We start from the raw sequence: 26,803 nt of genomic DNA on the forward strand, positions 1-26,803 counted from the left end.
GTCACATTTTTGAAATGCCCAGGTGATGTGGAAAACATGAACTGTGTGGGAACCTGAGGACAGAGTTTAAGAACCTGTGATCTAATGAATACTGATAGAGTCAACGCAAAGGTGACTGAGTGAAATGCTTTATATAGCATTACACAGGATTCGATCTCCCAAAGCAAGACACACAAAGCGGATTTATCAATGAGTTTTATCATATTCAACAGGCTTTAAAAACTTGGTGCATATGGTAAAAAACTCATTGATAAATCAACATCAAAGTGACAATATTCTGAAGGTTGACAAGCCCACTAAATAGCCTTTTTGGAGCAAATATATTTGACATATGGCTGCATTTTAGTCCTATTTGTCATTTTATTTGAGGACAGGTAAAAAGTGCAAATGTAACCTATGAATAATTCTCCGGATATCTGTTTACAAGAAGATCAAAACAGGTCAACAATGATACAAGGTAACACATACTACATAAAGGCAAATAACTTCAATAACAATCAATGCAACAGAACGTGGATACAAAATGGTTCTACTGAACTAAGAGACTACATCCATGCTGTTAAGAAGTATCCAATAGATTATGTTAATTCAGAAGAAGCCAAAATAGCTCAGTGTAGCAGTCATAACTGGAAAATGTCAAGGACGGCTAATGTGTACAAGATAGAAACTTACACACTAGTTATCACCGCACAAGGTTCACGAAAGCCTTTACTACCAGATATCGCAGTCCTTTAATCCACTTGGCAAAGAACTGGTTAATGTAGGATATGTACTAAATAAAAAATAAAAAAAATAAGCATAAATAACTCTTGCGTCATGGAAATGAAGACTAAGAATGTATCATTCCATTGCTTAATTATGGACAAATCTTATACCAATGACCAACAACTTTAAAGATAAATTATTACAATATGATATATTGAACTACTAAATATTCTTCATAACAATACAAAATCTTTACAATAAAACTTCTTTTAAAAACACATTTTAATAAGTGCAACGGCAAATGCACATATTGTTGTCATCGTATCTAAATGAAGCATACATCAAGGAAGGCATAACTTAAACACCACAAATCCCTTTTTACTCGGATGATGACCAGTTGGTTCGTGGTCCTCTCCTTAAAGGGGCCGTCTTGCGCTTGAAAAAGTGTTTGTAGATGACAAGGTGAGTGATGTAAAAGGCAAGACTCATCCCCTCTGCTGCTAAGAGACGTACTGTAGTGGTAACTCTGGCAGTGAGCTCATCTCCCTGCTTGATGCCCTCTCCCTATTTTACTACTACTTCCACATTACAGAGAAGAGGAAAACCATTATATTCTATAAATGAATAAAACATTGAAAATCTCTGTTTTTAAAATCTGCTTGGCAGTAAACTTATAAAATATTGTATCCTGAATTCTAAACAACAAATATAACTTTATTTATACTTTCTTTCTCTAAAATTATCTTACAAACATTTTGGACAATGATTGCTAACACAGACATGCCATTAAATCAGAGCAACAAGGATAGTGGGTGTCTTAAATAATATATGAAGACGTGACTGAGACACCTAGAGCAAGTGAGCTGCCAGGTCCCATGAAAAATGTATCTTATGCTACAATGCGATATCAACAGGGCATCAGGAGACTGTTCGGTTCCATTTTATATCTAACACTTGTATGTGACTCGGGGTAGATTTATTAAGCTCGGTGGAGTGACAAAGCGTCTGGCTTTTATCACTGGCCAATCAGCTCCTACCTGTCATTTTTCAAACCAAGCCTGTAATACCATTTTCAGACTGCACTTATTACCCAGTATTTGTGTTTTTTACCGTTTGAAAGCGGTAATATGTGTGGTCTGAAAGGTCCAGAGTGAATTTACCTACCCGTTTTTTTTGCTGTCTGAACGGGTCTGAAACGGTACCCAGAAAGCAATGAGCACTATTGGTGCCGCTCCGTGCATAATTAATGAGTGGGACCAGCGCAATGCATATTTAATGAGCGGGACCATTCATTACATATGTAACGAGCCACTCATTACATATGCGCATATGTAATGAGCGGTCCTGCTCATTAAATATGCACTGCACTGGTCCGCTCAGAGCGGGACCAGCTGACGCTCAGACCCCCTACCCTAGCCTTACCCTTAGCACAGTCCCAGTATCCCGCAGCTTGTGACTGGTCTCCATTTATAGCCTGCATTCCTGGGATTATCTCCTCCCTGCCTCTCATCATGCTGCTTTCACACCGCAAATCTGCTTTAGACCCGGTATTTACATGCGGTGTGAAAGGGGTTAAACCTGCTCTGACACGTTTTAACAAACATTTGAAATACCGGGTCTAAACCGGTTTTACGGTGTGAAAGCAGCATAACTTCACAGTTAGGAGCTGATTGGCCGGTGATAAAAACCAGACACTATCACTTCAACGAGTTTAATAAATCTGCCCCCAAGTCCTTATACAGAGCACAAGGGAACTTGGCTTGGAAAAAAGGTGCCTCCTAGTTGCATCGCATTGAGTCTAAAGCCCTGTACACACAGGGGACAGGGGCCCTGTGCTGAGCAGCACGGAGATCGCTGGCACACATGCTGTGCACCAGTGATGTGTGCGGAGCGATCTGTGCAGACCAGTGTTCTTTGGTGTGAACACTGGTGATCTGACTAGATTTTGACTTCATGCAAATATAGTCAGGCGAAGACAAAGCACAGAAACACACATTCCCCTCACCGGGGGATATACACACAAAGTGATCAATGCTTAATTCTAACCGATCTGGTCAGATCGCTTAGAAATAGCCCTGGAATCGCCCTGTGCGTATGGGCGTTAAGACACATTTGGGTAAAAATATGCAAAGAGACACACCTGGCATTATCAAGAGTCACACAGGAACTGGTGCGGAGGCGCTATCTTTGGAGCTATAATGTATGAGGACACATCTGGATCTACAGTATATCTGAAAAAAACCCAACTGACTCTGTAAAACCTCCTACTAATTGCTGCGGATGATGGTTTTCATCATCAGTGTCCACATTGGAAATTATATTTTATATATATATGTACAAAAATGTCATGTTCCAGTACCAGTATACACGAAAAATAAAATAACAAGTTCTATGAATGGATTACTTCTTTAACATCAATGCTATATTACAGAGGGTGGTTCATACACCTGATCAGCTGACTTGGTTGTTGTCTTGCATATCTTTGAAATAATTTGTCAACACTCCTTAAGTAGGAGACAGCAAATGATTAAGATGAAAGGATAAACAATTACTCTCCTAGTAATGTCCCACAAAAGCCTATTCCTGTTGCTAGTGTAGATATATATTTGTACAGCTTTACTTAAAAAAAAAAAAAAAATTACTTCCATTGGGAACACACCTACGCATAGGGACTGCACTGAAAGGATCATTCTGCATATGATCCCAGAAGAAGGATAGAGCACAACATTGTAAGAAACAAATTTCACAAGACACTTCAGGTGCTAAGTTTCATTAGGGCAAAAGGTTGAAATGATGCCTTTTGCACACTGCATCATTTCCGTATAGCCATAACAGAGAGTCCTCTAAGGCACTGCTGAAAATGGCAAAGCGCCATTTGGGAATTCATGCCAAAATAAACATGAATCATGAGTGTAGGGGGAGGGGGCTTTTGCTGACATAGAACAATCTTATTTTTTTCTTAGATAATTAATTGCTTGATACCCATTTACTTACAATATTTTCTGGAGACCCTTCCATAGCGATAGCTGTGAATGGACACACTGACTGCATAGGACTTCGGTTAGTGCTACTGTGTAGTGCAAATCTATTTTCTGGAAGGACTCGGTAGTAGGCTTAGATTACGGCTCCGTGTAGAGACTAATGTGTATATCGTTTTGCCAATAAATAAAAAAATAACTTAACAGAGTGGTTGTATTTGATTAAAATAATGACACTTGCTGAAGTTAGCAATATCCATCTATTCTTTCTGGGTTACAGGCAAAGGCAACTTCAGTGACGCGTTGCAAACAGCACAAACGGGCTGAATCCCATAGAGGTTATAGCTGTCAAGAGCAGATATCCATCATGAAGATGTGACCTGATGGATTAGGTTAAAACACATTTGTGATATACATGTCAAATTGCACTATTCATGATATATCCTTTACGATAGGCCAGCTCTCAAAGCATTAGAGGCTGCAATGGAAGTCTAACTCACATCCAGCAGTATAATCTTACAGATTACACAGCTGAACAGGACATATAAATGTACCCAGTGCTCCTCAGTTATCAATAGATTAAAACTATGATTTATATTGTAGCAATATATTTAAAATTCATAGAAATGACTGATCCACTTCATGTGTTCCGAATAAAGCTGCGCTACTCAAAATTGTTAGCGACGGGACTCACCACGCCCCCTGACTAAACATTTGGGTACTGCACTATGTAGCAGATCCTCTGTTCATGCTACAGCACTAGCAGCAAACCAGGGGACTGGAGCAATCCCTGCATCACCAACCTCTACTTGCTATAATCGGCACAAAATCGAATTTAATAAATTAAGATTACTGGTATTACAAAAGTAACTGCTGATTTATCAGGCAGGAAAGTAATTTAAGACCAACCAATACATCAAATAGATGTACTCTATGACATAAGGTAACATTGAAAATCTTAACCTAAAAAAACGTTCGTACAGTATGCTGTAGAGAAGAATGAAATGCACAGTTGGGTCAGAAAATAAACATTTACTGCAAAACAGTTACCTCAAATTGGGAGTGGTTTCTAAATCCCAAGTCTCTGGCCAGTATTCAGTGCTGGAAAGTGATCTTTTAAAATAAAGTTGGTTTTTTTTTGGTGTAAAAAAAAAAATCTGAATTGTTTTTCTGTGAAGGGGCATGCTATTTTCATTCATATGCTTGAAGAACATTTATATCTAATTTTTTTTTTTACACAAATCACCAGCAGGGGACAGGAGCCGCTCATTAAATATTCATATATTCACTCCACACTGGTCCCGGCATATTACGAGCGGGACCAGTGAAGCGCCTCCCTACCCCTGTCAGCTCTCCGGGGGGCAGCTTCTGCTGCCTGTGTCCCCGGGAGCCCTCCTTCTCATCCACAAATTCTGGGGCAGGCAGGGAGGCTTACATCTCCCTGCCTGCCACTGTCCCCTGGCTCCCTGCGGCAAAATAAATTTGCCGTCAGGGGCAGTGAGCCCCTGCGGCGTTGAATAGGGTGACAGGGAGGGCTGGCAGCGAATGCTGCAGCCATCCGGAACCCTGCGAATGTGCAGCGAATCCTAAACAGGATTCTCTGCACATGGTGAAAAAACACATTGAATACTGCACACTGACTTTGATCAACAAAAATGCTAGATTATTCATTAGACATTAAACCATCCAGGGACAGATATTTCAAGCTTCAAAACCGATAGGCTCGTTGTTTATCACTCTCCATTTTATTACTTTTTAAAGCTGGATACATCTGGCCTTCTGCCTCATTGACTTGATTACATTTTTACCATGATTCTAGAAATGTGAGCCCAGTTGAAAGTTATAGTTTGTATTATAAGTTCAGCCAGTACATATTACACGGTTATCACTTCTACCTGATTCATACCTTTATGAATAGATACATACTGTGGGCCAGATGCACTAAGCTTCAAAAGTGATAAAATGGAGAGTGATAAACAACCTGCCAATCAGCTCCTGCCTGCCATGTCACAGACTGTGTTTTAAAAGTGTCAGGTAGCAGCTGATTGGCTGGCTGTTTATCACTCTCCATTATATCAATTTTGAAGCTTAGTGCATCTGGCCCTGTATCTGTTAAATGCAGCTTTAAACGTGGTCATTGTACGAAGCGCTCTAGCTGGGAAAGTTAGAATAATAATGTCATATCTGCTTTTTGGTTGCTACTGCGTATCTGTGTTACCTGCGTCATTACGTATTTGAAGAAATGTATAAAAGGTTTGATTACCACTGACTGAGCTGTCAGCCCAGTCTGTGTATTTGATCCAGCTCCCAGCATGGTACATTCCGTGGGCTGCATCAACATTTATATTCTCAATTCACTAGAACTAGTAAACTAACGAAAGCGTGAGACACTAATGCCTCAAACTTCACTGAGAACACTGGTACATAGTGAATGAATAGAACCCATTCTTCTGAATACACAGTCTAGAGAAAGTGGCTAGCATTAAGGCACTATTACTTTGCTATCTTATATTTAATTTGGTATAGTTTTATGCCAGATCTCAACCAGAAAAGTGTCAAAAAAAAATTCAGAGTACAAACCTGACAAGTGTTCATCAGCAAGTATTGAGGTCAGTGGTTTCAGTTACTATAACATGGATTTTCTTTTAATAATTCTATCAATGGGTATTTTTTTTCTGTTGTTTTTTTGTCTTTTTTTTTTTACATAATGAAACTATTCATTAAAAAATATGTCATCATAAATCCTTCGCTACTTAGTATAGCTTCCAAAAATGCTTTCTCGATGGACCATAAGCATAAGTGGGTAGAAAAATAGTACAGCAATGGCACATCACCATAAAAACAACAACAAAATATATATATATACGTAGAAATGCAGTTCCTCTATCCAAGTTCGTTCACAGAGAATCTTGTGTGCTTATCTACAAGACACCAATTACTGGCTTGGTTTAAAGCAGTCTCTTTTCAGATATCCTTTTAAACTTTCTTCGGAAAGTTTTTATTTCTACTTGGCCCAACATTCAAATGTCAAAAGATTCGTTAAGCAATTTCAACTGCTCTGTGTCCAAACAAGCCTGGAACAAAGAGATTTAAGTGTCTTCTGTTTGTAGACAAAATAACTGAAGCAGTCTGCACTCCAACTAGGAGTGTGGATCACAGCTTGTCAGAACGGAAGCTGTCCTCTATTGAAGGGTCGGGCAAGACCATGTCAGGGTCACTTAACATGCTCAAACCATCCAAACTCAGAGGTCCAAGTTTCAGCTCATCATCCAACTGAAATGTATTATCTGCATCAAAGCCCAGCTCAGAAACTCCGGCAACCGCATTACCAATGTCCTTCGATAAACTGTTGCTGGAATCATCTTTAAAGAAAAAGGACAATGTACAGTATATGAGTGCCATTATATACACAGAACCCTTATACAGACCAAATGCACTTTCCTGAACAATCTGATGTGCAGCGTCCGTACCAATTTGTACTTGCAAGTGTATATGTTTTAATAGATTACTGAAACTAACTCATTACTTACAAACAATACAATATTTGGTACTTATGTATTATCTGGGCTCCCATGTTAAACGCACCCCATTTTTTCATACCCCTACTATCCACCTACGCATGGAGTTGATTTTATATAGTGTGGCGAGCGCAGCGAGCCACCGTGCCCGAAGCGTGGCGAGGGGACGCGGTCTCATAAGAAAAACGGGAGCCCAGATATTACATAAGTACCCAATATTTATTTTAAAATAAATTTAATTCAGATTTACCATAAAATCGTTTTATCCAGACCGTTACTTAACTCATTTATTATAGGGAATGGACTTGCGTTTAAATTTACCAAGATGGGAAGTCTATTGAATATAGGATGTTGCCCATAGCAACTATCAGATTCTAATTCTTATATATTTAGGGCCTTCTAGAAGATAATAGATAGAATCCCATCTTCTAAAGAACTCCCAGCTTAGTAAATTTACCCCCGAGTCTGGGGCTCGGTCTGATGAGATTCTTCTAAGTAAACAATAGTTATAGTAATTCTGCACAGTACATGATGCAGACTCAGTATATGAATCCTTGAGGTGTGACATTTAGAGGAGCATAGGGGGCAAGCCCCCGAAGAACATTAACATTCAACTGTACAAAGTAATTTCTGACCTGTTAAGATAATGTTTGGAACACTTCCCCCGTAGTTTGAATACAAGTAGTTTGGCCTCATCTGGAAGGGATCTTGGAGATTTCCATGACTCCCTCCTAGTCCCATCATGGATGCCTGAGAGTACTGGAGGTTCATGTTTGGATCAAACAGGGCATTGTTGGGAAGGGAACTGCTTGGACTTCCATACATATCATACTGCTCTTGCTGAATAGAAACAGAGAACGCTTAATCCAGTGACAGTTTTTAAAGATAGATCCGTTTAAATGTAATATTACGAGCTACACAATAAGACAAGTGAGGAATATACACTTGGCAACAGCTATTTTGAATGACCTTTCTAGTCCCATACCCTAGTTAATTCAACAGTTTGTAGTCATAAAATACTATTACAGTAGTGCTGTACTGGAAAACAAAGGTGCCAGCCTGGTGAAATAAGTTATCCGGGCCCATGCTTAAGGGAATAAGGCCCCCCCCCCCCCCCCCCCCCCCCCCCCCCCCCCCCCCCCCCCCAAAAAAAAAAAAAACAGGTGTGGCCAGCCATAACAGAGGCTTGGCCAATTATTTGAGAGGTGGGATTAAACTTTATTGTCATTACCCCAATGCAACAAAATTAAGTTTCTACATCCATTCAAATCACAGTATACAACAATAAAACACATGTTCACAATTACAGTATAATTGAGTACAAGCATTTGAGAGTGCATGGTCTGAGCCCCTTTAGAAATGTATATAGAGTCTCTTGGTGTAGTTTTTATAGAAGCATACCAAACACCCAAGTTATTCCACCAGGTAACAGACCCTCTAATTAACAATGTATATTTTGAGTGGATAGTCTGAAATCTGACCCCTAGAGGTAGAGGTGGGGGCACAGGTAGTGGGTCCACCGGGGATTTCCCCAAAACCTCTGTGAGCCAGTCCAGCCCTGCTAGACTATATATCATCCCAAACTTTCAAAGATGGTGGGGGCCTGATTTAGATACAGACACTTGTATAGATCGGTATTATATATCTCTGAACCCATGAGACTTTAAGATTATTATTTTGTAGAAAAAAAAGCAGCTGAGCAGTAGGAAGAGAAAGCAAATTAAGTGTCCAATCAAACACCAGCACAGCAGCGTTGGTGCTTTGTTCTGAAAACGCTTTGTTAAAATAAAACACCATTAGCAGTACTGTATAGTAAAAGTGATGTCTCCATTGTACTCAATGGTCTGAGTGGGAGTAAAACACCGATCGATATCGTATTACATGCAGTATTTTACTGTACCATCAAAACCGGCCTTTTGGCCCAATAGTACTACTGTATTTAGTGATCCAATTATAACTCATTTTAAGTGTGTGGTAATCAGGAGATAACACATGGGATCCAGCATAAATTCCCGGACCGATGGTTTATTGAATGAAAAACTGGTCTCTAGGGGCTGCTTGCCATTCCCTATATTACTATTTGTAAATCATGTATTGTACAGATTTAACTTCCATATTGCTGAAATTGTAGTCTAGATAGAATGCATGGGTACTTATGTAGTAGCCGGGCACCCACTAAGCAATTTGCTTAGTAGGCTATTCTGCGTAAGAAAAATCGCATCGCATGGGCCTTTCGATGCGATTTTCCTATTTTAGTCGCTGCTCTCTTGGCCCTGGCGGATCACATCACATCTCCAGCAAAATCGCATGCGATTTTATAGGGTGCGATGCCATTACATTATCTATACACTTGTATGACATACAATGAGGTTTTAGGCACCCCCCACCCCCGAAGCGTGGCGAGCGCAGCGAGCTTCACAAGGGGCGGCGGAATGCTACAACCTGACCTTTTCATACCCCCACCATCCACATTGGCGTGGAGTTGATTTTATATAGTGTGGCGAGCGCAGCGAGGGGAAGAGGAATACATGTAAAGTAATCCGCGACCGTTTGCCACGCTTCGGGCTCGGTGGCTTGCTGCGCTCGCCACCAGTGTTCCCTCTAAGCTGTGCGCACGTGCAGCGCACACACCTTGACGAGCATGCGCACAGACATTACAACTGAGCGCACAAAGCAGCAGTGGTCCCTTTTTGCAGTTGTGGACTCAATTCATGTGTGTTTCACCCATTAACTACATTGTGTACTGTATTTTGAATGTTTAAATGTTTAATATGATTTTGAAGTAAAGTTAACACAAATGCTGAACATCATTTTCCAGTTAAATATAAGTGACGCACAAAAATGTAAGTTTCATTCCAAAGTTGCACAGCCAAAATCTTTAGCCGCACACAGCCTTCGTAAAATTAGAGGGAACATTGCTTGCCACACTATATAAATTCAACTCCATGCCAACGTGAATAGTGGGGGTATGAAAAGGTAGGGAGGACGCGTTCCGCCACGCTTCGTAAGTCATACAAGTGTATAGCTAATGTAATGGCATCGCACCCTATAAAATCGCATGAAATTTTGCGGGAGGTACGATGCGATCCACCCGGCCAAGAGAGCAGTGAATAAATTGGTACTTGTTTCCTAGCACGGCGCCCATCGCATCGCAGACCATAAGGCATACAATGGTATGCGATGTTACACGATGGCAGCCGATGGTATACAATTTTAAATTGTATACCATCGCATTGTATGGCATATACAATGGTATACGATTTAAAATTGTATAAGCACCCTAATGGGTGTTTTCAATGTTAAATGTGCCCCCTATAAGATAATAAATTGTATAAGCACCGTAATGGGTGCTTACAATGTTAAAAGCACCCCCACTAAAAGCGTGGAGTTCATTTTATATAGTGTGGCGAGCGCAGCGAGCCCAAAGCCTGGCGAGCACAGTGAGCCCCTCAAGGGGACGCAGAATACATGTAAAGTAATACGCGTCCCCTCACTATATAAAATCAACTCCATGCCTACGTGTATAGTGGGGGTATGAAAAAAGGTCGGAGGACGCGTACCGCTGCGCTCGCCACACTTCGGGTTGGCGTTGATAGTGGGGGTGCATTTAACATTGTTAGCACCCATTAGGGTGCTTATACAATTAAAAATCGTATAGGGGCTTATACAATTTAAAATCGATGCGATTCGATGTCATACAACTTAATATCGTGGGCGCCGTGCTAGGAAACAAGTACCAATAAATTACATAGGAAAATCGCATCACACGTCCCATAAAACAGGCCCATGAGATGCGATTTCCCTAAGCTAGCGTACGTATGCTAATTGGGCGCCCGGCTACTACATAAGTACCAATGCATGTAAAATATTCATTGGTCACTTATGAAAGCGTTGGAATCAGGCAGCAAGGTTAGGGTGTATCAATGCCACTGACAATAATACCCAATCAGCTGTAAGAGGACAAGTGGTAGAGCTGCGTAAGACAAAGATGCCAGGTGCTGCTCAGCTACAGAGCGTGCGCAGTGCGTAACATCACAAGAACCACCTGCAAAATGGACTCCTGGCAACTGCGAATAAGCCGCAGGGCGTCCATGTGCCTGGTAACTTACATTCCTGCTAAGATAACTTCTATAACCCCTATAAAAAGGTATATTGTTTTGATGGTCATATATATTTTTAAGCTGTTAGTCTGTTAATAGCGTTCCAATTTCTGTTGTACGTGAGCCTTCCACACTATCATAAGCCACGGATTAAGTGCACAACAAACAGAACCAAGAAGCACCCTGTTCTCTTAGGATATGTACATAAAGCCTGATTTATGCATGTTTGGTATGTTCCATATAAGGCTGCTTTCCTTGTACAGATAATGCTATCAGTGTTCACAGTTTCGGACATATATATATATATATATATATATATAAAGACCAAAAAGACACACTCTCCAGACTGTTTGATGCAAAATAAAAAGCTGTGTATTTGTATTCACATAAACATCAAATGTAAAAAGAAGGGTACTCAACGTTAGCGTTTCAGTCCATAAAGGACCTTCCTCAGGAGTTAGACAACAAGGGCATCCATTTGGGGTGAAGCACAGCGTGGACCACACAGCAGGTTCCTACAGCCTGTGCACTTTAAGCACTTAGCACTTTCAATACAATGCGCTCGTTTTTGTATGTTGCTTTGCGCATCTAATCATTCTTGCTTTGCGCATCTAATCACTTTGTCCCCCCACAGACACCGTCTGAGCGCCGGGTCAGACGCCAGGTGGTTGCCGTGACTACAGTCTGACGTCACTCATCACGTGAACAAGCCATCGGAGGTCAGACCCGCCGCACAGCGCTACACAGCGTGTCACGTAAGTATGCTTCTTTATTTAAAGGCACTAGTAATATGTATTCTTGTTAGTTCTGCACTGCACGTTTGCTTCTTAGCCTGGTCAGTTGTCCTGAGGAAGGGGCGCAATGCCTCGAAACTTGTCGACATTTAAGCTGACTTTGTTTTTCACGTTTGCTATGATTTGAATACAGTTCATCACGTTGTTTGAGAGTGCCGCCTCCTGTCTTCTTTTGCTTGGGACTCTGTTTCCTTGTATCTGGAGATACGCTGATATATATATATATGTCAAGTTCCTATAGTTACCTTTTAGAGTACCGGTGATGCAATGTAAATTAAGTGTAATATTACATATACAAATATGGATGAAAAAAAAAAAACTGCTACAGTATGTACGGTACAGAGTTCTAATGACATGTACTGTAGCTGAAGGCAGCACAGGCTGTAAACCAGTTCTAGGACAAGTACTGATTCTGTGCAGCTCTACATAAACCCATATCTAGCATGCTAATGCAAACACACTGGGAGATATTCTGGTTAACTCGCCTGGATGTGAATTCGCACCTTTGCGAGTCACCTGGCATATGCACATATGCAGAAATGCAGCTGTGCATGCACCAAACATCTGTCCCCGTGCGAAGAACGGCCGATACGAAAGGAACCCGAATAAGGTCCACTATGCCATAAATACACCAGTGTGCAAAAATGCACAGGATTAATCAACTCTGGGCCTGATTCAGCACTGGACAGATTTGTAGATCTACACACAAGCAACTTTGCAAACCAGTCCACTAAAAACGCAGGAAGAGGTGTCAAGCACCTCCATAATGTGACTGAAGTCGTAGCCTGGGATCAACATAGCAACCAATGGTGCATTGTTGCAAATGGCCAGCTGAGTAAGCCTCAGCTTACTCAGGCTGGCCATCGCAGGGCACTGCCTTCTCTGCCTGTCAATCACACAGGACATGCTCTGCACATGTACAGCAGGGGGCCTGAGCAGATTCCTGACATTTGATTCAGCGTGTAGTGCTGAATCAGGCTCTGTCTTTTTGTACAACAGGGAGGAAAAAGAACGGGATGATTGCAATACATACATATATATATATATATATATATATATATATATATACAGTATATATCTATATATATATCTATATATATATCTATATATATATATATATATATATGAATGGAAGAAGAGACAGACAGCGGCACGCTGGGAAATTTTCAAAAGTGGTGTATTTCAGCAAAAAAGCATACCAACGTTTCGGGGTATATGTCACCCCTTTGACAAAGGGGTGACATATACCCCAAAACGTTGGTATGCTTTTTTGCTGAAATACACCACTTTTGAAAATTTCCCAGAGTGCCGCTGTCTGTCTCTTCTTCCATTCGTATCAACCTGATCTGGAAAATCATAAGTCAACTGGGAGAGGTAACTAAACATGCTCAGCCCAAAAGCCATTTATAATAATGTAGGTAATACTAAATCATTACTACAAAATGAACTATAATAATAATGAGCAATAACACTGACCTGCTGCCAAAGGTATTTCCCCTGTCTCGTGTGTTGTTGCTGATCAAAGAAGGCATCAGCAAAGAAGCTGCTGAGAGAGTTCTATTAAAAAGAAATAAGAAGCAAATATTACAATACACAAAATTAGAGGGAAGTCCGTCTTTGTGTGGCTGGCAAATAGGACGGTAATGTTTTCATTGCTAATAAGGAGAAACATTCATGTTAGGAGTCAGACTTGCACCTAGATAGGCTAGACTGCAGACATGCAGACTAGATAGGCCCACAAAGTCGTCTGGTGTACTGGTGTAAGAGGTCCCTGGCTTCTTTCCCCAATGTGAAGGTAAAATATATAGGCCATCGTCTAACATACAGCTTCTAACCGATTTAGAGCCCCAGGCACTATATATATTTTTAAACACTGAATTGCCAAAATCGCTATTAGGTGATTTTCACACTTCTTCACATGTGCAGAAAATGCACCTCGCATGCACGAAGGCTTAAAGTGCAGCAGCTTCAGTGTTGGCAGGAGTTGTTGGGAAGGGCGTGGTCTGGACAACGCAGGCCTGTCCAGACCGTTTTCAGGGTTGCTGCGAGACGTTACACTGAGCCACTGTTAGCCCAAAAATTGTGGCCTGCCTTTGCAGCCAGACAGCATAGGCAGGGGACAACCCTTTTTACTTGATAAAACATGTCTATAGTACAGGGCGATCTAACACAGGGCAAGGTCACGCATCATATTTAGTCCTTCCCCGTGATGCGATTACAATTTAATTGCAATCACATTACAGAAATGTGATAGCATTTTTTATGGTAGCCCCCTGCCTGCATAGCCTAGTTGCGAAGGCAGGCGCAGGGCCACCATTTCTGTCTCACAGCGCCTGATTGTGACATCACAAAGCCGCCACAAACCACCAGAAAAATGGACTAGACATGACTTTGTTGTCCACACTACACCCTCCCAATGCTGCTTTGCTGCCCCCTACTGACAATGAAAATGCAATCGCATCTTTCCAGGATGCAACTGCAATTTACGCTTTGTTCATGCATGCTTCGGCAGCAGCGCATGTGCAGAAGTGCAAAAATAGTCAAAAAACGATTTTTGCACTTCTGCGGGACTTACTGAATCAGGCCCAATGTTAACTCTGCCCATAACTTTTGCATGGACTCCATCATATACTAAGACTCTACATACTGCCATTGCCACACAGTGTGCCACATGGACATTGGAAGAGGGAATCAGCAATTTAAAAATACAATAACGAAAATAAATAAAAACATAGAACCCCAATTAAAGTGGGATTAGAGGTCTACTTTTAAAGCCAAATGATCATAATATGAGCATTTTTGAATAACTTTAATGTTAAAACGACACATCAATCTGCTTTACCACCACACTGCAGAGACAGACTCAGAGTACATACATAATCTGTGGCCTCACATAGATTTTGCTTAGGAATTTATGGTTTGTTAATATTGTAGGACACTCCGGGGAATACAGAGCACAGAGAACAGGCCGGCAGGAACATAATACTGGGTGGCCCTGCTCCTTAGCTTTTGACAAAGGCAGGAATATATCCACATACCCTAATAGTATAATGTAGTCACACAGGTGTCAAACTGAACATTTATAATCAAATGAAATGAAACAGTCCACAGGCCACACATGTCACTGCAGTATGCTATAATATCACATTAAGAGCAATCTGTCTACGTTTATGCTCATTTCTAATTGATGAAAGCCTTATTTCTCTAGATCAAGTCTCAGTGCTCGCTGTGGTCTCATATTCGTGGATCTACAGAACAGATTAAGGAAGTTTTTTTATTAGGAAATAAATTGTACTGTACGATGCAGAACAAAATGACTGTGCTGCAAGTTGTGGCTCCACCTACTCAACATGGGGGAAGGGGTGTACTAAACCCTAGAGTAAGAAACTACCAATCAACACCGCAGTTTGGTTACTTGACCTCTTTTCATGGCTTAGTACATCTCCCCCACAGAGCCATGTGCATCAGGGAAATGACCAGACGTTCGCAGTTTGACTATTACTGTAGATAACCCAACCACAATGTGTAAATAATTGACTTGCTTCGGTATACTGTGAATGCAGGGAAGTAATAGCTACATAGACAGACGTGACCATGCTCATCGGTGCCCCTCCCCATGGTAATGAATGGCATACGCCTCTTTCGTGGGCACACTAGTCGCTCCATCCATATCGCAAAGCAGACGCATCTCAGGATGGATGAGCCTGGCTACTTCTCTACCCCTACAGAATAATACTCACGTTAGCCAAGTTTAGGTCCAGAGGAGGGCAGGGCACAGGAGAGGGAGGCTGCATGTTTTGGGATTCATCGTGCACTTGCTGCGAATTATGTTGAAGCGGATGCTGCGACTGGTCTTGGTATAAAGGATAAGGCGGAGGAGGCTCAAGTGGAGGGAGAGAAAGAGGATTCCTGTCCATATTGACACCCTAGCAAAATAAAACCGACTGTAAAGACTATTTACATCTTCAAATAAGGGTACATACAGCATTAGTGTAACCAAGATTCCCTTGTATGGATCTGTTATTCCCAGCTACCATCCATCATGCACAATAGGTTTACGTAAAAACGAAGAAAAACTTGAGAGAGTCATATACAGTATATTGGATAGGTCTATTAAAATGCTACAGTAAAAAAAAGAATTGACTTAACATGTCGTAGCAACATTATTTCCTACAGTATATACACAGTACGAGAACTTGGTGTAAAATAAAAACACTTTTGTGCATTTTTTTTTTTAAATCCCAAAAAAACTACCTATGTATCTGATCGGTAGACGTTACCTGTGCATTTGTTAGCATGTTCATTGGGCTGGTGGGTGAAAACTGGCCACTCATACACCGATTTGAATCGCTGCCCGGCGTCAAAGTTAGCGGGCTAACCGGAGTGTGCCTGCGCCTAGGTGAGCTGCCAAGTGCAGCCGTCGGGAGAGAGGGATTGCTGAGGGAGGCCAGTCGAAGAGACGGGTGAAGTGATGGGTTGGATCGGCCAGACGGAGGTCCGTGGTTATTTACAGAAGATGCCATAGAGCTGTTGTTCAGTGTTGCTTGAATGGATGGATTGCTGCGAGTGTTCTGCAAACCTGTCAAGAAAAGCAAAAAACAAAGTACAGTAGCATTAACAAACAGTCTCCGCTTTGTAGTCAAGGCATAATCATTGCATTGGCGTCTAGAAAGCCCAGCAGGAGAGTAATATCTTGCAGTTTCAGGCACACAGCCAGGATGGAGATACATTAGAAGTAGAACAGTGGTAACAGTTATTCTAGAACTCACTTGTTCCTAGAATACCTGCAGTGTTATTTCATCTGGCTATAGCCCGGCCAGTATGGAGAAGTTCTGTTATTTCAATAGCCATGCACCTGTTATATGCTATCATACAGTAATCTCTATACAGTTTATTACTGAAGTCTCAAGTCCAAAGAAAACCTTTAAAATAACCAAGTCATTTATACTGGGATTTTAGGATGATAGGAATTAGAAAGATCTGAATTTCCTACAGACAAGTCCCTATTCACAGCCATATAATGGCAGCATTATCAGGAACTGCTTGCTGGAACTTGAACGCTTGCATTTTGAAGTCAGAGAGTGGGCTGTATGGTACAAAGACCCTATTGAAAGTGGAAAGCTCTCCATGTGTGTTTTCTTTTATTATCACTACTATTCCTGGCTCACCCTTTAGCCTGCTTTAGCTCAGCCCCTACGGCTTGCTTGCCCGTTAGCATCAATGTATCACATTTATTTCAAATCAGCTTTGGAGCATACTGTATCCACACTCCAAAAAACAGATTGCAGATGCAATTACCATTTTCTTATCTGCTTTGCTGCAAGGTCAGCACTGGAAACAGCACTGAAAAGCCAACTTTACCACAGTCATGACAAAAAGCCCCACTTAGCACGCTATGTCGCGTCAGACACTTCTAGCATTGGGCGCTTTTATTCCCCCAAAAAAGCACATCTTAATTGTAATGCAATGCGACTAGGATGCTGTTGTAAGAAGTTAATCTGCGTGCGACTGAGTTACTAAAATGGGAGTTCTATTGAGGATGGGAAGATTAGCACCCAATCAGATTCTATTTATTATCATCTTCCAAAAGGTGCTACATAAAGTAGAATTTAATTGGATGGTTGCTAAGGGCAACATTCCTTCTTCAATAGAGCTTTAATCTTAGTAAAATTTACCCCTCTGAATCTGTACACAAATTACAAAAAATATACCAGTTTTGTTCTGCGCTGTATACAGACTGAGGGGTAGATTTATTAAGCTCGGTGAAGTGATAAACTGTCTGGTTTTTTATCACCGGCCAATCAGCTCCTACCTGTCATTTTTCAAACCAAGCCTGTAACTTCACAGGTAGGAGCCGATTGGCCGGTGATAAAAAACAGACAGTTTATCAATTCACTGAGCTTAATAAATCTGCCCCTCAGTCACACACAATGTACAAGTGTCAGGTCACAAATTAATCAGCACAGTCTCTTGGCGCTTTCAAAGATGCGGGATGTGAGAAGAGCTGCACAGGAACTGACTGCTCAAACATGCCAGGCATCTCACACTGCATGGCGTACGGAGGCTAGATTTACGAGGACACACATGTATAAAGCTGTGCCCAAATGAAAATGAGACTACGATTGTATGTAAAGAATATTTCATTACAGTTTATGTGTAACAATACAACTACACATAATTTCCACTGACATTGATGCAATGAGCCCAGCTTGTAAGAAGGGAGTGGATGGCTTCAGTGTAGAAACTTCCGGGTTGCTGACGGAAATAGTTCTTCATGGAGTCCTGCACTACCTTGTCACAGGTGAACCGTTGACCTTTCGGTGATTTTTTTTAAGGAGCCAAAGATATGGGAGTCACACGGGGAGATATCAGGGCTGTATGGAGGATGTTTAAGGACCTTCCATCAAAACTTTGTCAGCAGGTCGAGGGTCTCCAGATACCGAAACAGATAGGGGTCAAGCAAACACCCATTCTCGCCAACTTATGACAGATGCTTGGTCACCCACTTTGCCATAACCAAGCTTGTTGTGGATTATGTTATACACAGTTCCGTTGCTTATCGACAGTGCAGCAGCAAATTTACGTGTGATGATCCAACAATTCTGACGAATGAGATCCTACACAGCCGAAATCGGGAAGGGTTATTGACAAAGTGCGCCTACACGAGCCATTGCAAGTCATTGATGCTTCCGCGTCCTGCCTCATAACGCTGACACCACCGGAATATGTGCTCTCCGTACACTGCCTTTATCCTGCGATTAATTTCTGAAGCATGCTCGCCTTCTGCGCAAAGAAACTGGATAACAGCTCTTTGCGCTGATCTGGAGGAATACATTATGCATCCGACCACGCAAAACATCTTTCCAGGAATTAAGAAACTGAGGTGGAGCCGGTGACTACTGTGAAAAAATACCACGCCATCTATCGGCAAACATAGCGATTACATAGCTTAACACTGTGAATAGATACAAGGCTGCTACAGCAAGTCTCCTTTTCATTTAGGCACACCTTAAATGTGGCCAAACTAAATAGTAGCTTAGAAAAGTGTTCCCAGCTTGTGGCCAGTTTCTAGATCTTGCATCATCCTAGACCAGTTTAGAAGCCAGAAAAATAACTTTTACAAATGGTACATTTATGAAACAGATAAAAAATCAAATGGATTGCAAAGATTTCTTTTTAGTTATAGTGCTACGCAGTTGGACATTTCATTCCTTTTATAAGAAATGTATAAGAATCATTGCATCTTGTCGCATGCGGGAGAGTGGTGCATTAGGCAGTAGTCCTTTCCCTAACTTGTTCCCAGGCACATACAATAGTGTGTTCTAGCACTTTCACAAAAATAGTAGCAACACATCACTACTATTCCTTTACGTTCCCATCACTGGTGTAACCGAAGTGATGAAAAACAGACCAAATACTCAAAACTTTTGCAGAGTTGGGTTAACTGTACTATTGTGCTTATCTTAAAATTATTAGTAATACACTAGCAAAAATAAATGTAAGTGTTCATAGTTCTAATTCTCAAACTGTTGATAATAAATTCATTATGTGTTATATAAGTAACTAATAATAATATGCATTTTGTGAATGTCACTGACCTTGAGAGCCACTAATTCCCAGATGAGTCATGGCGGCAGGGAGCCCCCCTGTGCTGTTCTCCACCCCCATATTGACATAACTTGTCTCATCTGGGTCCAGTGGGGTTGGCAGGGGAGATGGGAAATGCAGGTTAGTAAGATCTGGCAGTGATCCACCTGTGTTTAGGTTTCCTTGGAAATGTGAGAGACCTGCATTCTGATCAGATGATGGATAGACTCTGTAGAGGGGAAGCACAAAAATTATATTTCGAATACAATTTCTAGCACAAGCATTAATTGAATGAATTTTAGAATATTTGTGTAACGCAGATTTGGAAAAATTAAATATATTATTTTTACCATTTCCTTTTTAATTAAACTTTACATGCACACACAATACATAAAAGAAATGATAACAATAGGAAAATGATAAGGTATGGGCCAAAGCTCATGAGAAGGGTATATACACATAAAACAGGAGCAAAGTATAAATCACTTAATAATATGAATAATAAAGCAAACACCAACAGGCGATACAATCTGAAAATGAGCACTGATGAAAGATCTACCAGTAAAGAAAACAAAGACAAAAGGCATGGCTAAGTTCCGTCTACCGATGACTAGAATGGGGGATTAAAGAAGACAAAGATCAATCATCCTACTAGAAGAGCAGGAGTCGCTCTGATTTTCCAGATAGTCACTCCATCCAAGCTATCTCATAAGGAGAGATGATGCTGAGAGAATAAGTACTATCTGCGGTGCCATACAGATTGTGTTCACATGATACATCTTGTCTCAATACACCACACAGCAGTAGATGTATGCTATGAGTTGAACTGATCCAGTGCTTTGTTAACGTTGGATGTCTCTTTTTTTTTAAAATATGTCTTGTTTACAAAAAAAAAAAAATCTCAGCACTTCCAAGTCATGCCACAGCATGGCATAACTAGTAGGGCTGTTTCATGGGCAGGGAGGATAGAAGAGGATATGTCTGGGCACAATGCTGATTGGGCTGATATCACCTGATCATCAAAAAAATCAGCCCAAAATCAGATGTGTTTGACATTTGACTCAGATCCGATGAGCGGTCTTTTGCGCTTCAGAACTGAGGCGCAGGTCGGACCTGTTTGCCGTCCAACCTTCAATTCAGCATCCAGCAACGGGGTCGCATGCGACCATCTGCAATCCTGTCGCCCAGGAAGGTCCCAGATGGCCATACACTGCTGTAACACATCGCAGTAGTGTATGGCCACACTCAAATAAGTACTAAAATATTGAATGTAAAAGCTATCTTCTGTAACAGTATAAACATAGATAATGTCCCTGATTGGCTCAGTACATACTTGATGCCTGGAACTTCACAAGATCGGGGTCGAGATGTCAGGGACTGGACCTATGCACAAAAACAAAACAGTTAAGCTTATAGTCGATACAAAGCCATGATCACAAATTCTGGTTTACATTAAAATCAAGTGAACTAAAAAAAACATTAATTTGTATTCATCTAATGCCTTATTATTATTACAGTGCATTCTTTGGTTTTATAACTCATTTACTCATTCCAGAGCCCTCCTATCAATCTTATTCACATGTGAAAACCTCATATAGTACAGTACAACAGCTTGAAGGAACAAGGGTCTGTGGTAAGAGATATATGGACATCATTAAGTGCAATGTGAAGATAACTGCAACAGGCTTGTGGTCCACTAATTTGGACATACTGTAAATGGCACAGACATAACTGCTGAGCATGCCGTTAAAAAGCAGCCCGCTACAGCTCCTAGCTCTCTTGAACCTGCTTCAAGAAAAATGATCACACAATTGAAGATGAAAAATGCCTAACATATAAAGAAAGGATATGTACTGTAAATCCAAAGCACATCCAGAGTATGTGGATCAATTCAGCATTCATTCTCGTATATGCACTACAGAGCTGAGGTAGTGAGTGAAACAATGAACAGAACTACTGTATACCAGGACCAAATAAGTTCTTCAAAGACTTAAATGGAACAACGTCAGAATCAGAGACATTACAGTCACAGAGCAGGAAATTAGTAAGGCCAAAATATGTAAAGATTTTGCACCTGGGTACCCTGATCCCTAAGGGGTTAAATGAATGTTGGATATAATGCACTAATTAAATGTATTTATTTATCCTGATTATGGAGTCTGCTGGTCCTCTTACTCTTAAGTCTTCAATTATATAATAATTTAGTGTGGAAATGTTTCATTCATATTTTATTCATTTTTCATTCAGTTTATATTGTTTTTCATGTTAATTTGACTATTTACTCAGTCACAGCAATTTATGTATTGAGGTCATGGTGATTTTGTCACGTGACTATCATTGGTGTGCATTGTGAAAGCAGGCTTGGTGACCATGTCATCTGTTGTTTGCCACCTGTCAAGGTTAGGGTTCTCAACTGGATCAGCGTTCTTTGGGTGGTAATCAATCTAGGATCACAGCTGTCGATCCCTGCCGACAGCCGTGATCCTGGCCAGTTTGCGGTCAGCCCGACAGCTGAAGGACAGGCGGGATTCAATGTCCCACCTGCCGATCGGCGCAAAGGGGGCGGGACCATAAAAAGGGCCGTGAATTGTCGATCTGCGGCTGTCGCTAAAGACAGCATTGAATAGGGCAGGGGTGGGGACCTCAGGCCCCCGTAGCCAGTCTGAGTGGCCCTCCCACTTGCCCGGCGGCTTTACCGGGAGTCAAGTACAGGGGAATTCTCATGAGAGGTCAGTAGTTCTCGCGAGATTACGCTTAATCAACAGCAGCCGGAGACTGTCAGTCTTATTCAGCGGTAGCCGCCGGAGCGTGGGACGGCAGCAGCAGGACAATTTGTAAGATACATTTTTACATATGGCCCCCAAAGGATTTTCCCCCCATACAAACGGCCCTTGGCACAAAAAAGGTTCCCCACCCCTGGAATAGGGAGCCGCTATTTCCCCCATCGGAAATAGCGGAGGAATATTGAATACCCCCTTTTGTATGTATATAGGTAAACTGTATTTGTTAATTTCTTTTAACCTGATGACAACGCCGCGTAGGCATTGAAATGTTCCATAAAAATTATTTTTATTCTTAAATTACTAGAGTGCTGCACCGTTCTGATCAAAATACAGATAAAGATTAGGGCGGAGTGAAAAAATAGAAATTGAGAAATTCAAAATCGGATAGTGTGGAAAAGTTGTGACTTGAACTGAATAAGAAACTTGCAAAAGCATTTTGATCTGAGTCAACATCTTCTGTTCTGGCAAGAGGCCTGAAGTTTCACTTTCTAGGTGAAAATAATGAAACCTATGAAGATGCTCCGATCTAGTTAAAATGATGTCAGGATGTCTTAAAAGTGGTTCACTAATATACTTTAGCATAGTAAAAAAAGAGTAAGAGCTTGTCCTAGTGCAAAGTGACTGACTATGGCGGTAGAAAAAAATCCCTGATAATTGACCCATTTTCATGGTCAAAATTGTGAATATTGTGTTTTCTCCTGAAGGTTTTTTTTTGTGGAGAGGATGCTCTGTAATTGAAGTGACCAAGAAAACAAACTTGGGGCAAAAAATCAGGGTAAATACCTTTTGTTTGCCCTTAATATAATAATGCACACCTGTGTATTCTGATGTCCAACAAACTCTTTACTGAATGCTCCAGTAAGTCCAGTAACAATGCATTACACTCTGTTTTTTAGGTGCAGGATTTAAAACACTTCTGTTTATTGTCTTTATTTGTGGCAGTTTATTTTAAACATGAATTGGTCTGAAAAAAAAAGTTTTGCATCCCCTATGCTGGGAACATGAAAGGGCTGCATTACAGCATATAGTTATGCCAGATAAGCCAGTATATTAACAGTTAAATACGTTGAAGTGTATTATGATGTTATAAACACATACATCTAATGTTTAGAAAAATAAAATCAAGAACATTGATTCAAAAATAACAGGTTAATCATTCTATGAGTGGTGTCCAGCAGAACATATATGCCAATCACTGTGTTAATTACTAGGCAGGATTGATCAGCAATACTTTATTTCCTTTTTCTAATAATAGCAGACATCAATCACAATTGGTTTGTAAGACAATACTGTATGTGCAACATCTTTGAAACTTGTTATTATTGAATAAATTGATTTGATTTTTCTAAACATTATATGTATTGTTTATTACATCATAATACACTTCAACGTATTTAACTGTTAATATAAAGGGGTCTATTCAATGCTGTGGGCGAGCGGTGACAGCGAGCAGGGCTTCCTGCTCGCTGTCACCGCTCGCCCTGTCAGTATTCAACTCACCCCCCTCATACGCCAATTCCCTCTCGCTCTGTTTTTTGAGCAAGGGGGGAATCAGCGAGACTCGCGGCTAAATACAGTGGGTTCTCTGCATTAGCCGCGGGTCTCGCTGTTCGGGGGAATCCTCGCCGTCCTATGACGGCGAGGATTCCCCCGGAACGTTGAATAGGGTGAGCAGCCGGTGAGGGGGTAAAACAGCGAGAATCGCTGGTTTTCTGCGATCTTGGCTGTTTAACCCCCTCCCGGCGAGCGGCACTGAATACTACCCATTGGCTTATATCAAATGATATGCTGTAATGCAGCCCATTCATGTTCCCAGCATAGGGGATGCAATAGACAGTGATACATTAGACAGTTTACACTGTTACTTGTAATACTTATTGTAACAGTTACTGTTTTTCAATAACCGACTGCAACAGTTATTTCTTATTTATGTACACAGGATTGTCTATCTTTGTATATGCACTGCAAAGAGAGCAGCATAAATCCAATTACCTCCTCACTGGGATGGAATTAGCAAGATCTAACAACCAGACACTGTTTTTGATAAGACAAAACATACCGCACTCAAAGTGCTCCAAAAAAATGCTAAATAGTATGTTTTTTTTTTTATAGATTTCAAAAACAGTGCAGGGTTGTTTTTTTATACTTGATTGGCATTACCATCACAAAACATTCCTAAATTTATATAAGGTTGCAAAAAACATAATCAGCTTTACTCCATATGTGCTATTGTCCTGTTATATAGAAGGTTGGTAGGACATTACTAGTGAAAAGGTAATGAGGCTTTTCTGTGAACTGTTGTATCACTGCCTTTTGGGCCTTATTCAAACCTGATCGCAGTACAAATTTGCTCTCAAAATGGGCAAAAAAATGCTGCACTGCAGGTGGGGCAGAGAGTTAAATTTGGGTGGGGTGTGTTGAAACTGAAATCTATATTGCAGTGTAAAAATAATGCAGCCAGTATTTACCATGCACAGAAACAAAATAACCCACACAAATGTAACTCTGCACCTATTACATCAGCCCCACCTGCAGTGCAGCATTGTTTTTGCCCATTTTGAGAACAAATTTGTACTGCGATCAGGTCTGATTAAGGGCCATTATGCGGTGTTATATATCACACAGTGTCACTGAATTCCATTTAGAGTATTTGTGCTTCTATTATAAACACGTTCAGGAGAAAACACACAATATTCACAATTGAGACCATTAAAATGGGTCAAATATCAGGGATTTTTTCTCCCCCAAAGTCAGTCACGTTGCACTAGGACAAGCTCGTACTCTTTTTTTACTATGCTAAAGTATATTAATGAACCACTCTAAGACATCCTGACATCATTTTAACTAGATTGGAGCTTCTTCATAGGTTTCATTATTTTCACCTAAAAAGTGAAACTTTAGGCCTCTTGCCAGAACAGAAGATGTTGACTCAGATCAAAATGCTTTTGCACGTTTCTTATTCAGGTCAAGTCACAACTTTTCCACACTAGCCGGTTTTGAATATCCCAATTTAAATTTTTTCACTCCGCCCTAATAGATATATATCTATATCTACAGATATGGATATATATCTATCTATATAAATCTATCTATATAGGCAAAAATGTACGCACTCACATCCAACTTAAGTTCATCTACTGGGGTGTCATCCAGAAACACAAAGGGTCCATGTTAATAGAAAAATAAACGTGAAGCATTCACAAGCTTTTTTGCACTTTAAAAACTGCTGTGAATTTAATAAGTATGCATCAAAAACATATCAGTATGGGGGTACTCAACGTTTCTGTCCACTCGGGACTATCGTCAGGAGTTACACAAAGCATCAGCAATCCATTTTATAGGGCACTGCATTGACCACACAGCATTTCCTACAGCGATGCAATATATGTACACACAAATGTGTGTGTATATGTGTGTGTGTGATATATATATATAGATATATATATATATATATATATATATATATAGGTGTGCGAGATTATATGTTATATAAATGATAAAAAACAAAACAAGGTAATTTTTAAGAGAATACTTTCAATATTGAAAAAGGAAAAAGTACATTGGTATCCATCCTGTGCTTTGTGCAGTGACATTTTGTACTGTAGTGTGATGAATGCCAGCGCATTCTGATAACAATTTATTTCTACCCAATATAAAAATTGGCCTTAAAATAAAAGTATCATTTGTGTGCCATAAATGTATAACTGTACCTTTTTGGCTTCCCATAGCTGTTTGGGCAGTGGCTTAGAAACCGGCAGCAGATTCTCTTCAGTCAAAGCGCTGGGAAAAGAAAAGACTACAGAAAAGAAGAAACAATCATTGTTGAATGCAAAGGTAAATATTTCTCCAATATACAGGTATAGAGGCATTAGAGTCCCCATAATTCTAAGGGTGCAGTAATTGACACAATCTATAGCCTGACATGGAACATCTATTGTTTTTCATATATAATTAGAGCAATATCCTAATTTAACAATTCAGGTGTAAAGTGTTTTTTAATAAGCAGAAGCTTGCAGACTGAAATGCCAAACTTCAACGAACCCTGTAGAGCTAGAATTATGCGTACAATGTCATTGGGTGAAGACAAAGGCTCACACAGGAAGTGATACAGTGTTGCTCTGGCAACAGGCAAATATAAATCATGTTGGGCAGCTTGGTCATTTATTACCCAAACTCTTCAATACAGCTCCTTTTGGGAAGTTATGTGAAATGGATCACAATCAGATAGGAACTGACCAGATGTTTATTGGCAATGTCATACTCATTTCAGACCTAAATCCCAGACCCAAGGCGGGATAATAAACACTGTTTGAGGCTTTACAGCTGCTGAAAACCCTT

General features: G+C 40.6%; 1 protein-coding gene across 4 annotated transcripts in view; it reads right to left on the bottom strand.

Moving 5' to 3' along the window:
* Positions 1-340: 340 nt before the first annotated feature.
* The window catches only part of CRTC3 (CREB regulated transcription coactivator 3), a 110,480-nt gene continuing 84,017 nt past the window's right edge, over positions 341-26,803 (bottom strand). For all 4 annotated transcript variants that reach the window (XM_083184034.1, XM_083184036.1, XM_083184035.1 and 1 more), the window contains 8 exons: positions 26,176-26,261; positions 21,016-21,065; positions 19,694-19,911; positions 16,376-16,674; positions 15,836-16,021; positions 13,572-13,652; positions 7,837-8,041; positions 341-7,045 (listed from right to left, as the gene is read on the bottom strand). In XM_083184034.1, the coding sequence (XP_083040160.1) occupies positions 6,837-7,045; positions 7,837-8,041; positions 13,572-13,652; positions 15,836-16,021; positions 16,376-16,674; positions 19,694-19,911; positions 21,016-21,065; positions 26,176-26,261 (1,334 nt within the window). In that variant the 3' untranslated portion in view covers positions 341-6,836. The remainder of the gene's footprint in view (positions 7,046-7,836; positions 8,042-13,571; positions 13,653-15,835; positions 16,022-16,375; positions 16,675-19,693; positions 19,912-21,015; positions 21,066-26,175; positions 26,262-26,803) is intronic.

Source organism: Crinia signifera, chromosome 4, assembly GCF_055691185.1.
Source record: "Crinia signifera chromosome 4, ASM5569118v1, whole genome shotgun sequence".
NCBI classification, from domain to species: domain Eukaryota; kingdom Metazoa; phylum Chordata; class Amphibia; order Anura; family Myobatrachidae; genus Crinia; species Crinia signifera.